This window comes from Globicephala melas, chromosome 14 (assembly GCF_963455315.2).
Source record: "Globicephala melas chromosome 14, mGloMel1.2, whole genome shotgun sequence".
NCBI classification, from domain to species: Eukaryota; Metazoa; Chordata; class Mammalia; order Artiodactyla; family Delphinidae; genus Globicephala; species Globicephala melas.
The window spans coordinates 30,477,180-30,492,720 of NC_083327.1; the positions used below are offsets into that span (position 1 = coordinate 30,477,180).

At 37.6% G+C, this 15,541-nt stretch overlaps 1 protein-coding gene across 6 annotated transcripts in view; it reads right to left on the bottom strand.

Annotated features, from left to right (window-relative positions):
• The window catches only part of FBXL4 (F-box and leucine rich repeat protein 4), an 80,862-nt gene that overhangs the window by 3,514 nt on the left and 61,807 nt on the right, over nucleotides 1–15,541 (bottom strand). For all 6 annotated transcript variants that reach the window (XM_060283657.2, XM_030882997.2, XM_030882998.2 and 3 more), the window contains exons 7-8: nucleotides 5,423–5,494; nucleotides 1,636–1,948 (exon numbers count right to left, since the gene is read on the bottom strand). In XM_060283657.2, the coding sequence (XP_060139640.1) occupies nucleotides 1,636–1,948; nucleotides 5,423–5,494 (385 nt within the window). The remainder of the gene's footprint in view (nucleotides 1–1,635; nucleotides 1,949–5,422; nucleotides 5,495–15,541) is intronic.

Consider the following 15,541-nt stretch of genomic DNA (forward strand, 5'->3'; position numbering starts at 1 on the left):
GAACCCACTGCTCATCACAACGGTGCTCTTGTTTTGGGATCAGTGTTACCGACTTCTTTGGTAGCATCTCTTTCAGATACTGGCTACTCTCCATCTCAAGTGTATGTTTTTGGGTTTATTTGAGGGTTTTTGGAGGGAGAATTGTAAACTAGATTTTAAACAACAATGGCACCATCCTCTGAAGTGAAGCCTGACGCAATTAGTGATCATTTTAAAAGGCCCTTGACTGCCTTTCCTCATTGTCCCTGTGAATTCATGACTTTTTCTTGAATGTTTCAAAATAATTACCTTATTAAAAAAAAGTCTAGGCTAATTCAAGCGGAAAGGTAGATAGGCAGGCAAAGAAACAAGCAAGGTAAGTGGTGTGGTGTTTTGAAAAGACAGTACTGACTGTGGAGACAAAACCCTTGTACGTGAACCCTTGCTCTGCCACATATTAACTGCTGGCTCCAGCATCCTCATCTATGAAAAGACAATGATACCCAGCTTCCTGAGCAATGAAGATTAAGGAGAATATAACACAGATGAAGTATCTAGCCTAAAGTGTACATATAATAGGCAAGAATTTCTCCCTAAGGTTTTTTTTTCAGTCAACTGTTTTTATTGATTTTTAAAATTTTATTTGTTTCTATTGAAGTACAGTTGACTTACAATATTGTGTTAGTTTCAGGTGTACAGCACAGTGATTCAGTAATTTTTGCAGATTATATTCCATTATAGGTTATTATAAGACACTTGATATAATTCCAGTGTATGTATCCTTGTTGCTTATCTATTTTATATACAGTAGTTTGTATCTGTTAATCCCATATGCCTAATTTCCCCTTCTTAAATTTTTAAGCAAGAATTTCTGCCTACAAGGAACTTGAATAAGTAACATGCAACTATATAAGCAACATCTACAAATGTACCATAAGCCTGGACTGTGGAGAGATTTTAACTGAAACTACAAACACAAGTGTTGAAAATCTTCAGGTTTCCCTTTGGTTGAATGTTGAATAAACAGTAAAGGATATAATTAGCACTTCAAGGACTAATCTGTTAGTATTAATAGATTACTAGCAACACAGTGCAAGTGCTATTTGGGTTCACCACTGTGTGGGCAATTATAACCGTGGCATTGCTAGCACTTCTGGCCAGTGTCAGAAGTAACAAAATATCACAGGGTTTCTGGCTGTAAATTGCAAAAAAGACACAAGGAATCCCAGCACTGGGAAGGATTTTCAATAGCTCTGCCTTAGGGTAGAACTATTCCTAAAAACTAGAATCATCAGGGATGGAAATTTCACAAGATTCCTTAATCAAGAATTTAACATCAAGAAGCCATATGTGTGTGTGTGTGTCTTGAATTCATTAAACAAGCGGATTAACTTCTTATCTGTCAATAATAATAGAGAACACAGCTCACACAAATTCTCACTCTTCCTACTAGACCAAGAATTATGGTTATTTAGAGCTTTCTGATAGGTTCAACTATAAAATTCTGTTACTGCCCTCACTCTTTTACTTAAGTACAGTTATAATTATCAGGACAACATTTTTATTGTATCCAAGAATTTTTTTTCTCCCTATAAAAAGTCTGAGGTTAGTTTTTATGTCAAGGCTTTAAAAGAAATTTATAGATTGTATCCTTACCTAATATGTCCAGTTGGCGTAATCTGGTACAATTACATGCTAGTTCTTCAATGTCTGTGTCACACACAGACCTGTTAGCTGTTAGAAAGAGTTTCTGCAAGTTTGGAAGCTGGCGTGCCAGTTTGGCAAAGCAGCCGGTGCTGCTCTGCAGAGTAGGGCACCATCCGAGGTCAAGTTCCTCCAGAAGTGGACACCCAGAAGCCAGCTCTGCTATCCCGTTCTCAGTAATGTTCTTACATCTCCACAGATCCAGAGTCCGGAGTTTCTTACACTTGGCTCCTATCATGCTAGCTATCACGTCATAGTCTTCAATCTGGAAATCAAATAATTTCAATCTTTCCCATATTATGCTCAGAAACACAAACTGTTTTGAGCATGTTAAAGCATTCTTAATCATCTCCTGTTGTTTGCTTCTGTGCAAACATACCCACACTGTCATTAACACAGATGTGCCCACTCATCTCACAGACCTGCCACCGTTTCGTAAAACAGCGAGAGTAATCACTTACTTAAAAATCCATTTAACAGAATTCCAGACAGAGGACGTTAATGAATTAAATCCCAAAGCAGTCTGAAATCCTCAGTCCCTCTTAAAGAATTTGAGGATTATGTATTGTCCTTGTATGCCTCCCATTTTGACAGTAGCTGTTGCTACTTTGATATATGTAAGATCTCCCTGATAAAGGTATGCACTTAGCTAGGCTCTAAAATAGTAAGTGAATATGCTGATGGTACTAATAAGGATACTCGTTTTGGGTTAAATGAGGCATCTGGGGACTGAAAATGCAACCTGAAAAATAATTTAGATTGTGATAAGTTAGCTGCTGTCAGTTATTGGAGGTGTCCAATGATTTACCTCATGATCGTGGGATAAGCTTCTACTATTCAAGAATTAAACATTTCAGTTCATGGGCTTTGAATGTTTTAATAATGTTTCTTTAAACAGATTCTTTTAGGAGTTTCATTTGATTTTGTTATAATCAGGTATCAGCATTATCATCAGAAGTCAAAAGGAAACGAAACAGCAAACATTTCCAATGATTACTTCCTTTTGTCCATTTGTTTATTCATATTTTCATCTCCGATGTGCTGGGAGCAACAGTGAATCAAAAAAAAAGACTGTGTTCACATTTTTTAGAAAGACAGACAAATATATGAGCAAAATAAATTCAGAGAGTGATAAGTAAAACAATAAAACAGGGTGACATGAGAGTGATCAGAGTGGCAGAGGTTGAGGGAGGGAGTGGTAGCTGCCGGGATCTCTGGGAATGAGCGTGGCTCATTCAAGGAACAGAAATATGATGGGTACACGGCCCAAGGGGAGTGAGAGAGAGGGCAGGCTGTGAAGCCAGAGAGCTACGCAGGGGCCAGGCCATCAGGCTGTGAAGGACTTTGAATTTTTATTTTAACTATAAGGAGATCAATGGAGGGTTTGAAACAAATATGATTCACATTAAAACAAAAACCCCTCCGGACTCTGGAGGATGGTCTAAGGTGGGTATGAATGGAGGAGGAAGCCTAGTGAAGAGGCCTGCACTAGTGCAGAGGAGAGATGCTGGGTCTTGGATCAAGGTGAAGCAGTGGCATTGGAGAAGTGGACAGGTTGGGGGCTATATTTTGAGTCAGAACCAAAGAGCTGATAGATTAGATACAGTGGTGATGATTTCTAAGGTTCTTCAGGCACAATCATGCAGAAGACCACGAGAAATCGATTTGGGTAAATACAACTATCTTCTTAAGTGAGTGCACCCAAACAACACAAAACTGTAGCTTTGATCATTAGTGCCGCCAATTAGCTTCTTTAGGAAGAAGCAAATTAAAAACTTTCCAAAACCCATGATTCTGATTGCTATTATTTTGATAGTCAAAAATAAAATATCACATGAATCATCCTGCCTTTTGGTCAGCTGACAGGAAAGAAACTGAAATAAACATGGTATTAAAGTATCAACCAAGAGCTGTCTGTGTTACTGTCCTGGTGGACCCAGACCTGCTGTGAAGAACAGTACTTCTGTGACAAGTATGAAATGTTTCAATCATCACGTTAGTAGCAGTATCAGCAATATTAGCAGTATTTCTGAACTTCGAATGTCAAGTCCTTAAAACTTCATTTCCTGGCAAATAAATATCAATTGTAACAATACTGGTAACTACATACTTTAATTTAAAAATGGCCTATTTATCTGAAGTAGCATTTCCCATACCATATTACATAATAATAGATGTAACATGAAAAAATGGGTTCATTAGTCAGGTAAAGTTGGAAAACACTGGTTTAAGCAAAGGCAAACTGTTTCTTTATTGTAGGACATACCATTGAAAACTCCAGGGGGAGGATATAGGAGCATCGTTTCCTAATTTAGACCCAGAATTCCTATTCCCCCTTCTTTCCCCCTACAATACACAACTTTTTAACTTGAATATCTTTTAGGACTAATGTTCCATAGGTCAACTTAGGAAAATGCTGACTTCAACTACACCTAACTCCAACTATAAACATACATAATTCCAACTCGAAAGTGTCTGTGATTAGAGGGCTGCTTTTCTAGAGAATGCTGCTCTAGGTTATGGGGAGGTAATTAACAGGCAGAATAAGATACCTCTGGCCAAAGTCAAAGCAGGGTCCTTACCAATCTAAAGAAGGCAGGCTAACAATAAGCAAAGTCCAAGTGACAGTAACTGGTTGGTATGTTGTCACAGAAAGTGCCATGAAGTGTCACTGAGCCCATCTAGAAGAGCACTAGAAGGACCCAACAGAAGCCCATGAAATGCCTTACTAACGTAAAAAGTTGACCAGAAGGGAAACCTAATGCTGAGTTAGTGGGCTCTCAGATTGTTTCCAGAGACCGGGATGGGCCTGAGCCCATACATGGGGTTTAATAAGGCCTAAAAACTTCTCTGATCTTGCAACCATCCTGCTTATTCAGGTCTTCCTAATAAGTGGATGCAAAACTGGAATGGTTTAGGATCTCCTGAATCTGCTTTGGGTATGGGGGGGCAGGTAAGAAAATAAAGAGGAATGGATCGCTCCACAGTCAGTTATATTGGGAGATGCATTTCCTGTGAGTGTGCATGCATGCACACACGCACACAGGCTCACACGTATGCACACACGTGCACACACAGAGTTCTACTGTCCCTTGAGTGGCAGTCTTATTTATTAACCATGTAATTTAGTTGAAAAACATTTAATTCATCCCATGAACTCTTCCAATGACATATAAATTATAATGTTATATCTGAAAGGAGTTTCAAGATTATTTATTCCAACAGTCCCTACGTTTTTGGATTTCACAGACCAGTAACGTTTTAAAGAAATTAGTTCCAACATAGGTTGGTGTCCATCTTTTCATCTTACTCAGTAAGGACAGTGAAACAAACAAAATAAACCTATCTACTATCATCAGCATTTCCAGAAAATAATCTCTGAACTCAAAAACTAAAATTAGCTTTGTGAAAAACTTACCAGACTACTGGCATTTGGGTATGATTGATATATTATTTTGTAAAGAAGCCCAGAGAGCTAAATAGCTTGTCTGAGATAACATCTGGCTTGAGGCAGAACCACACTCTTTGCACCACACTATACTCCTTTCCTTGTTCTCACAGATAAATAATGTCAAAGACAAATTCTCCCATTTAAGAAAAATGTTTTAAAGCGGGTTGCACATAGTTATCCATAAATCTGAAAAGCTGTGGGTGGGTGTGGGGAGGGTCAGGATAAAAGTCACCCATGGGAAGAAAAAGAGAAGCAGCAATTGAGAATAAAGAATTTTCCAATACTTACCATGACACAACTACCCAAACTGAGGTGCTGAAGCTCTGAACAGAAGTTCAAAACGCTGAGCAGGGCTGTTTGCTGCCATCAGGAACCACATCAGAGGCAAATAAGGAAAGGACAAGAAAGTGAAACAAAGAGAAGAGGTCAATTAGACATTAAAGGCTGTCACTGCTTTTCCTGAAATAGAGCTCAAAACCTTGGTTACAAACACCACAAATGCCATTTAATGAGTCCCCAGGTGTTCACACCATTGATTGGCTTGGAGTCAAGGTAATCATTACTTGTCTCCACGTAGTAAGTCCTCACTCTGTATATGATTTTGCATGCCCTAAAGACACCTATATTCCCTATGACCTCTCAGTGCATTTTCCAAACGTAAGCAATTTGAAAGCCTGGTGAAGACTGAACAAGACAAGCTAAACCATCCCTCCCTCCCTCCCTCCAAAAAAAAAAAAAAAAGCACCAAGGGTTGGTGACAACTGTAGAACAGCGGCAGCTCTGACATTCACTGATCAGCTGCAGGCTGATGGAACTGCCAATAGCCACCCCAAATCAGGACTGAGCCCGTGACTTTAATGTCAAAGAATTCTCTTTGTTGACAAGGATCCCAACAACCATCGAGCACCTGTCACTAGCACATGCTAACTGAAACGTGCACTTTCTAGTCGTGTTCCTGCCATTTCAGCCCATCCATCCTGTGCAATGGAAACGGTCTCACCACTAAAGAAACCCAAAGGTGTCCGAGACTGCTACATAATCATGGTTCCTGAAATATCTCTGAACAGTCAAAATTTCACTTGATGACATGCCTGCCATGATAAATTTAAAAACGAGCAATGCAAAGCATTCAGATTTTTAGTTTTTCCTTTCATAAATTAAAAAAAAATACTACACAAACGTGGCAAACTTTCTAAACATCTGAACTAAATAAATCATATCTAACAAAATTAAGATGATATTATACAGCCTCTGTTTAATCTATTCCCAGTGTTCAGAAGTGAAAAAATTATCAGTTGGGGAGGGATCGAAGAATGTGCCAATGACAACACAAAACATTTATTCAGATTCTTATTGAGAAAATAAAGTAACAAAGTACTTCATTTAAAATAAACTTAGGGCAAAAATAAAATAATAGTAGTTATAATACGCCCTAGATTGGTACCAAACTTAAGACTAATTGTTTCACTGTTGTGCATTTTTTAAAATTTAAGCAAAAAAAAAAAAGTTTATATTGATTTTATGCTTAAGTTTCAACACAACTTATAACATTTATAAGACAATGCCATGTAGCTCTCAGAATGTTGACATCAGAAGAGGTATATGAAGATAAGTTTCAGATTCTCCATAATACTTAGCTATTTTAACTTACTGATGGGAAAATGACATTAGGTTTGTTTTTATTAAAGTACCAGATCTTATCACAAAGTTGTTTTATAAGATTTTCCCAGAGCAAGATCCAGAACATAGTAGAGAATTTTTAGAGAGGATTCCACATACTCTTGTGGATAAGAAATTTTAAATTAAAAAAATACATATACATATACCTCATTCATGATTCATGGAAATTGTTTGGTCATTTATTTTTAAATTCCTTACAATGAAGAACCTCAAATATGTGACAAGTACAAAAGTCCAAGACAATAAACACTCATGTAGTCACAACTCAGATTTATCAAATCTTAACATTTTGCCTTCTTTGCTTATCTACTCTATTTATGTATCCCTCCATCCATTCACATACTTTCTCAGAAGTGACCTTTATCATGACTCAAGGTTTAAAAACATGCTTGAAAATTACATAACTTTACTATACATTATGATCACTTTTGAATTAATATTCTCATAATTATGTATCTAAAAAGCACCTATGTAAGGGTAGATGCATTTCAAGTCGTAGAAGAGGAATTAATGGCCTATTATACTTACTCAGGCAAATATTTTACAATAACTTATACAGTCTGCATAGTAAATTGAGAATTAAAAATACATTTAGGGCTTCCCTGGTGGTGCAGTGGTTGGGAGTCTGCCTGCCAATGCAGGAGACACAGGTTCGAGCCCTGGTCCGGGAGGATCCCACATGCCACGGAGCGGCAGGGCCCGTGCATCACAACTACTGAGCCTGCACGCCACAACTGCTGAGCCTGCATGCCACAACTGCTGAGCCTGCATGCCTGGAGCCCATGCTCCGCAGCAGGAGAGGCCACCACAATGAGAAGCCCATGCACTGCAACGAAGAGTAGCCCCCGCTCACTGCAACTAAGGCCCGAGCGCAGCAACGAAGACCAAACGCAGCCAAAAAGAGAAAAACAAATACCGTATGCAGCCAAAAATAAAATTTAAAAAATAAACAAATTTATAAAAAAAAATTCATTTAGTAGTAGAATTATCATTTTTCATTCCTACCTTAAAAAAGGAACTAACATAGAACATAAGAGATTCAGATTGAATATCACACATCTTTGCTAAATAAGAGATGTGAGATCAAATGCTGAGACCAAGCTATAAGGGGATAAGGATGACCTTGGAAGGGATGCTGTGAGGAATGTAACAAGGAGTCAAATAGAGATAAATAAAAGGGTTGACTGGTAGCAATGAGGTGAGAAAGCACAAGTTAACAGTTTCCTGACTTTCTCCAGCAGAGCTCAAGATAAGCCAGAGACGGTGGGAGTACCCAGGTATAGAGCACACATCTATAGATCAGCTTGCAATCTCTCCAAATCCAGCTAACCGATTTCCTCCGAGAATATCTTTAGTATCTTCTTTCTCTATGCTATTAGTATTCAGAATTAAAGTACTACTATTGATGCTAAAGCAAAAAGGAGAAACTACCTCTTCACTTCCAGACATAAAATGACCTGATTTTAGAGAGACCACAGTCTCAGTGATTTAGAGCAGTTGAGAAAATACTGCTCATGGGCCAAATTCAGCCCATTGGTTGTTTTTGTAAATAAAGTTTTATTGGAACATGGCACACCCATTCATTTATGTATTGTTTATAGCTGTTTTCACACTACAACAGCAGGGCTGAATAGTTATGACAGAGACCATATGGCCTGCAAGGCCCAAAATATTTGCTATCCAGCCCTTTGCAGAAAGAATTCGCCCACCCCCAATTTAAGAAAACAATTCTACCTTAACGAGTACTTGCATCATTTTTACCCTTTTAGAACACACAAATAGATGGATTAAACCTATATTAAGCATACTACAAAAAAAGGTATTCAGAAATAAAAACTGAACAATTTTATGAACCTTTTACTTAAGATATCTTTTAGCTTCCCAAATTGACAAATTCTGCTGGTTAGACCTGTAAAATTCAATATAAGCACAAGAGTAGCTCTATAAAATTAAAACACAATTTAAATAGTTAGCAGCTTTAATAATGCAATGCAGCAGATTCATTTTCAAATGAGTTTGCAATTTTTAAACAAAGGCCAACCTTATTTAAATCACTGTGGAACCGGAGTCACTAAGAAGTGACTGGCTCCATGTTAATTTCTTTTACAAAATTTTCAAAACATACTCTAGGTGAAGCTGGCACCTGGTAGTAGGATTTATGTTCATAAAGAAAGAATCCTTTGGGGACTTCCCTGGTGGTCCAGTGATTAAAAATCCGTCTTGCAATACAGGGGATGCTGGTTTGATCCCTGGTTGGGGAACTAAGGTCCCACATGCTGCCGGGCAACTGAGCCTGTGAGCCACAACTAGAGAGCCTGCGTGCCACAACTACTGAGCCCGCACACCACAACTAGAGAGAAGCCTGCGCATCAAAATGAAGAGCCTGTGTGCTGTAACTAAGACCTGACACAGCCAAAATATAAATAAATATTTTTTAAAAAAAGAAATAAAGAACCCTTTTATATTCAACCTAAAATTTACCTACTAACTCTGTTCAGCAGCCTCAAAATCCAATGGATAACTATTAAGTTATAGAGAATTATTATTGCCTCTACTTGTTACAAGGAAATTTATTAAGAGGTAAAAGAAGGCAGGAATTCAAATTTTCATTGACAGCTTTTTAAGAGATGCTACCCATAAAGTTCAAAATCTCCTATGCTCTACACTACTAAAGTGCTAAGCAAAAATACTTAATAAAGTGATAACTGATACTTATTATACTCACATAAATGGTTTAGATATTCCAGATTTGTAACTTAGTAGAGTTATAATTATGCATACCATAAACATTTTATAATGAGACCTTACATAAACCACATATGCAATGCTGTGTTCATATTTTATATTAATGCAGGTTTATAATTATTATAACTAATTAATAATTTTTGTAATTAAAAATTTTTGCAGTTAAAAATTAACTGTTGCTTATCTTTAATAAAGAATACAACCCTTACTTGTAACACTCAGTATAGGAAGATAGGATCCCAAGTCTGTATTTCTCTTAAGTCCTGATTCCTAAGGACTTCCCTGGCAGTCCAGTGGTTAAGACTCCGTGTCCCTGGTGGCTGAGTGGTTAAGAATCCGCTTGCCAATGCAGGGGACACCGGTTCGAGCCCTGGTCTGGGAAGATCCCACATGGGGCGGAGCAACTACGCCCATGCGCCACAAATACTGAAGCCCTCACCCCTAGAGCCCGTGCTCCACAACGAAAGAAGCCACTGCAATAAGCCCGCACACGGCAACAAAGGGTAGCCCCCTCTCCCCGCAACTAGAGAAAGCCCGCACGCAGCAACGAAGACCCAACACAGCCAAAAATAAATAAATAAATAAATAAATTTATTAAAAAAGACTCCGTGCTCCCAATGCAGGGGGCACAGGTTCCATCCCTGGTCGGGGACTAGGATCCCGTATGTTGCATGGCACGGCAAAAAACAAACAAATAAACAAACCATGATTCCTAGAAAGCATCTTAAAGAAACAGATGTTTATATATCACAGACATGCACCAGCTAAAACAGAGAGACTAGTGACATCACCTGATCACAAGTATACTTTCACTGATGATATATTTCAAACATATCACAGCAATAACTACAAGTAATGAGATAGGATTTTATAAAAGTATGCTGATTAAATGAAAATTTATAAATTTACAGAAGAAATACCACCAAAGAAATCCTAAGAACACAATCACTCAATTATTGTAATTGAAGATCCAGCTACATATATGTATGAATTTCTCTTTCTCTAATTTAATTTTTTTTTGCCCCCGTGTTCCAATCTCTAAATTTGGGGAAGGGAAATATAGAGTAAAAGTTGAAGTATTTTAAGACCTATTTAAAGTAGTTGAAACTAACTATATTTAGAATATTTCAATTCAATTACCTTATAGATATTTGCTATAAACCAAATTGTCCTTTTATACAGTTTAAATATATAATACAGTATAGTTTATATACTGATACATAATCACAACTTGAAAATAATATTGTCTTTTATAGGTTAAACCTGAAGATCAGCATTGTGGTAGAAAAGTAAGACTTCTGATTGTTCTCTAAAAAGAGAATGTTCAAGATCATAAATGACATAAATTAATAAACTCTTACACATGCCTTTGAGGAAAAAAAAAAGGGAAGTTCTCTAAACCTAACTGTAGACCTACCCTAAACCACAGTCTCAGAAATTTTAGTATAAGGTTCAAATAATGTGTTAAATTCCAAAAAGCCGTATGTGTGAAAGAACAAAACCTAAGACTAAATCACACACATTTGCCTTGCCCTGTAGTCTCCTTTCAGAGCCTATTTTTACCACTGTAGTGGATCTCTCCTATAATAATACAGTTGAATACATCTTTGCTCACAGATGACTAAACTGATCAATTTCCATATCAACCCATGATGGATGATGGCAGAGATGTGCAGTCAAAAAGTCATGGCAGTTTGCACACCGGCTGGACTTGACTGTAACCTTACTGCCTATATAAAAGAAAGAATATTTTGATCAGAGGGGTAAGGGTTGGACCACCAAGGGAGCATAGGAATCTGAAGCACACATTGGTTGATTGACACTGTTCATCTAAACGATGCTCAGCTGAAGAGGGTGCACTGGTCCAAAGACTTTATCTATTTTCTTCCAAAAGCATGTCTTTCCTTCCTGTTAAGAGGATGGTATCAATCTGTTTTGTGTTGATGCCTTTAAGCATTTAAGTCACATAACTAATGCTCACTGTTCTCATTCTGAACTCACCAGACAGGTCTTATAACTGTAATTTGGTTTCCCCTGTGACATGCCAACAGTGAGAGAATGTGTTAATCAGCTATCTCTAATGAATGTGTCCTTACCAGGTAGATTTCTTATACCCGGTATACTGGTTACTGTCATGAATGTGGATGATAATGAATCTGACCCCCAAGAAGCTTCTCAACTGTGACTGAATCATAGCCCATCATGCAGGTCACACACACTCAATCCCACCAAAAGGCCTGGTACTTCCCACTGGCACTTCTATAAAGCAATCCAGGATAGAAAAGAAGTAGAGACATATTCTTGCCTGGAGACATAAAGACTTTTAAAAGTTTGTTAGTTTTAGAATATAATATAGTAAAAGTTATTAAAATCTTAATTCTTGATTCTGTTTAAGAACAAAGTAATTATTAATATCTTTTGTTTTATATGTTGTCTAGCTAAACAAATCTGTCTGAAATGGACTGCCTTTCAGGTGACAGCTAATGACAGCCTGCATTAGTCAATTTAGGTGACCAAAGTAGGATCTTCCTGCTTCAATTGTTCGATCTTAGTTAATAATAAGCAGTGGCTCTGGTGAGAGGCCACTCCTTTTCTTAAGTCTGTTAAATGCACTTGCTCTACTAAAAGAAAGACCATCCCTGCTTCTACTTACCAATATACAGGAATGTGTTCTCTAAATCAAATAAGAACGCAGTCAGGAGAATACCATTATCTATGTGTCAGAAAGCAAATTCGTGGCACTAAATCAAATCATGCTGTTTGCAAAAGACAGTTTATGTATCTTTTGTAGGAAAGCTCAGGTGCTTTCATTAACAGACAGGGTGGTATGCATTTTTACTTATATATTCACTCTGCTGGATAAACTGGCACAGAAAAAAGAAACTAGGAGGAGAGTGTTGATATCCAACAGAAGTAAAGATCAGCTACTTTTGTTTGTCTTCTAGCTCCTGAAGATGAAGGCAGTGGGGTCCTGCCTAGCAGGTCAAGTAAACAGTTGCTGAACCACATTTATGGATTACTGTCATATACTAGTCCCCTACAATACCTATAATCAGTTTTTGCACTACTTCAGATCCTTTCAATTTATGCTCTATCATTCTTGAAGTGAGGCAATCAAAATTGGATGCAGGTGTTCCATTTATAACTCCAAATTTTAAAAAAACACTCTTGGTTTTCTTGTCTGCTGCTAAGCAACAGAATGACATTCTTACTGAGCTACCTATCATGCCCCATCTCACCCCCAACTTCAGATATTTTTTCTAAGCAACAGAATGACATTCTTACTGAGCTACCTATCATGCCCCATCTCACCCCCAACTTCAGATATTTTTTCCCAAACAAAGAAAAGGTAAATAAGCTCAAATTCCTAACACTAATCCAGATTGTTTTAGACAATGCAAAGGACTTCTCTTGAAGTCACTTTTTATGCAATATGTTAAAAAGTTATCCTTATGCTATCCTTTGTAAGTTGTATTAGTTTGCTAGAACTGCCATGACAAAGTACCATAGACTGGGTAGCTTAAACAACAGAAATTAATTTTTACAATTCTGGAGGCTAGAAGTCTGAGATCAAGGTGTCAGCAGGGTTAGTTTCTTCTAAGGCTTCTCCTCTTGGCTTGAAACTGGCCATCTCCTTCCGGTGTTTTCATATGGTCTTCCCTCTGTGTGTGTCTGTGTCCTAATCTCCTCTTCTTATAAGGACACCGCTCATATTGGATTTGGCCCCATCCTAATGACCTCATTTAACTTAATTACCTCTTTAAAGGCCCTATCTCCAAATACAGTCACATTATGCGGTACTGGGGGTTATGACTTCAACATATGAATTTTGGGGAGACACAATTCAGCCCATGGCACAAGTGTTTACAAATAGGTTGCAGGTATATGTCCCTTCAGGGGTAAAAGAGAATTATATCTTCTACTTATTTTCAAATGGTTCAGGAAAAATATATGCATATAGTAGGCAAATCTACTTTTTATGCCACTTTTTGTAAGTCTAAAATTATTTCAAAATAAAAGCTTTTTCCTTTTAAGTATTTAAAAGTCTATTTAATGAGTTAAATTTCTATAGCCCTCCTCTCATGAGAATACATCATCATGTATGGCTAAAGAAGTACTTGCAGTTAATGTTTATCATAAATAATAAGAATCTTGTGAATAGAGATGAAAAGGACTAAAGGTACTTAAAGTCTTTCCAATCATTATATACCTCACTGTAGTATAATTACTTCTTTGTCACGAATGGCAGAAGAAACTAAGTACAACTAAAGTTCTCCTTCCTGTTTGTTCTAAGTTCCCATCTTTTGCCTAAAAGTCTTGCCTACACAATTCTAAAAGATCTACCAAATTCAGTAAAAAGAAAATTACTGCATTTAACCACTCATTTCACTAGTTATGCTGGGATCACGCAATAAACAGGGTCTAAATCTCAGCTTGAGGGTCATTTCTGTCTCTCCATCACCTAGTACTATCTTGTTTTTCACCAGGCATACATTTACTGCTCCGCAACTGCTGAAATCCAACAAATGTATACCCCTAACTCTGAAAAGAGGTTATTTAATGATTTTCTTTTTTTGGTTGATGTTATAAGAAGACATTTGCTATTTCTCTGATGAAGCGATTTTTCATCACAATCCTAAACATACCTAAAGAAAGAAAAAGATCTCATGAAATAAACTAACCAAACAAATAGAACTATATTTCACTATTTTTTAGAGCTAAAAATTCTGGACAAATACAGTTCAAATATTTTCTTACGAGTTTTCCAAGTTGTAGATCCACCCACCCCTCTGCTTAGTTGATGTGGTTATTCTGTAGAAAGACAAACTTATGCTTACTAACTTAGCAAATAAAGAAAAAATGAATTGACAAGCGAGAGTTATCACTCATTCATTCAACACAAGTTTACTGAATATCTACTAGACATATTCACTATAGTGAATACCAGACACTGTTCTACGTACTGGTTGTAAAAAGTAAACAGTCAAACATGGTCCCTCCCATTAGGGAGTTTATAAGTTAGGAATGAACATCCCTTTTACCAGAAACAGATCATAAGTGTGAAAGCAGTAATTCGGCCTAAATCTCTCTTAGCACATGATGGAAAAGATATTCCTATTTAGGAAGACCTAAAAGAATACTTCACAAAGTTGGGAATGATTGTGTAGGACTATGCTGAGTAAACCTACACTATCATTTTCACATTTACACAAGTCCATCTAATTTATAAAGTGTGTTGTTGTTAACATGTACGACCTAATTTGGTCTTCTCAATAGCCTATGTGATAGGCTAAGTTTTTTTTTAACAGATAAACTTTTAGCTTAGTATAAGTGACTTACCCAAGCACATAAATCTTTCAAGTGGGAAAGTCAAGAGAAGGACTGAGTTTTTTCATTCTGTCCCATCTGCCACAGATTGGTCGCTTCACCCTCCTCTGATAGCCTCAAATGCTTCCCTCTGTCCCAACCGATTTCCCCATCAGTGAGGGGGCTTCCCTGGATGTGGGAATCTCTCCCCTGATTCAGCTTCCCACCCCTCCACCCCCCGGGGTGCAGGTCCCATCCCGCTTCCTCTCCTCCTCCTTCTCCCTTCTTTCTTTCATCACACCCAGTTATACGGGGATCTTTACAGTCTTTCCCAGTGTCCAAGGTCTTCTGCTGGTGTGTAGCTGGTGTTCTGTGAGAACTGTTGCATCTGTAGATGTACTCCTGATGCATCCGTAGACAGAGATGAACTCCACGCCCTCTTACTCCTCCATCACCTTGGAACTCTCTAGGACTGAGGTTTTTGACACTGATCTCTGATACAGACGAAATAACAAATATCTTCCCAGCTTTTAAATTATCAAATAATGTCTGAATCAACACCCAGACCTACTGCTAAGCAGTTTTAACCATACCTAAAGTCTGAACAAGATCCTACTGCTGCTTCCTCTCACTGTAGGGTACTAGCTATGGTATTAGCCAAAGCAGTGGAGCTGG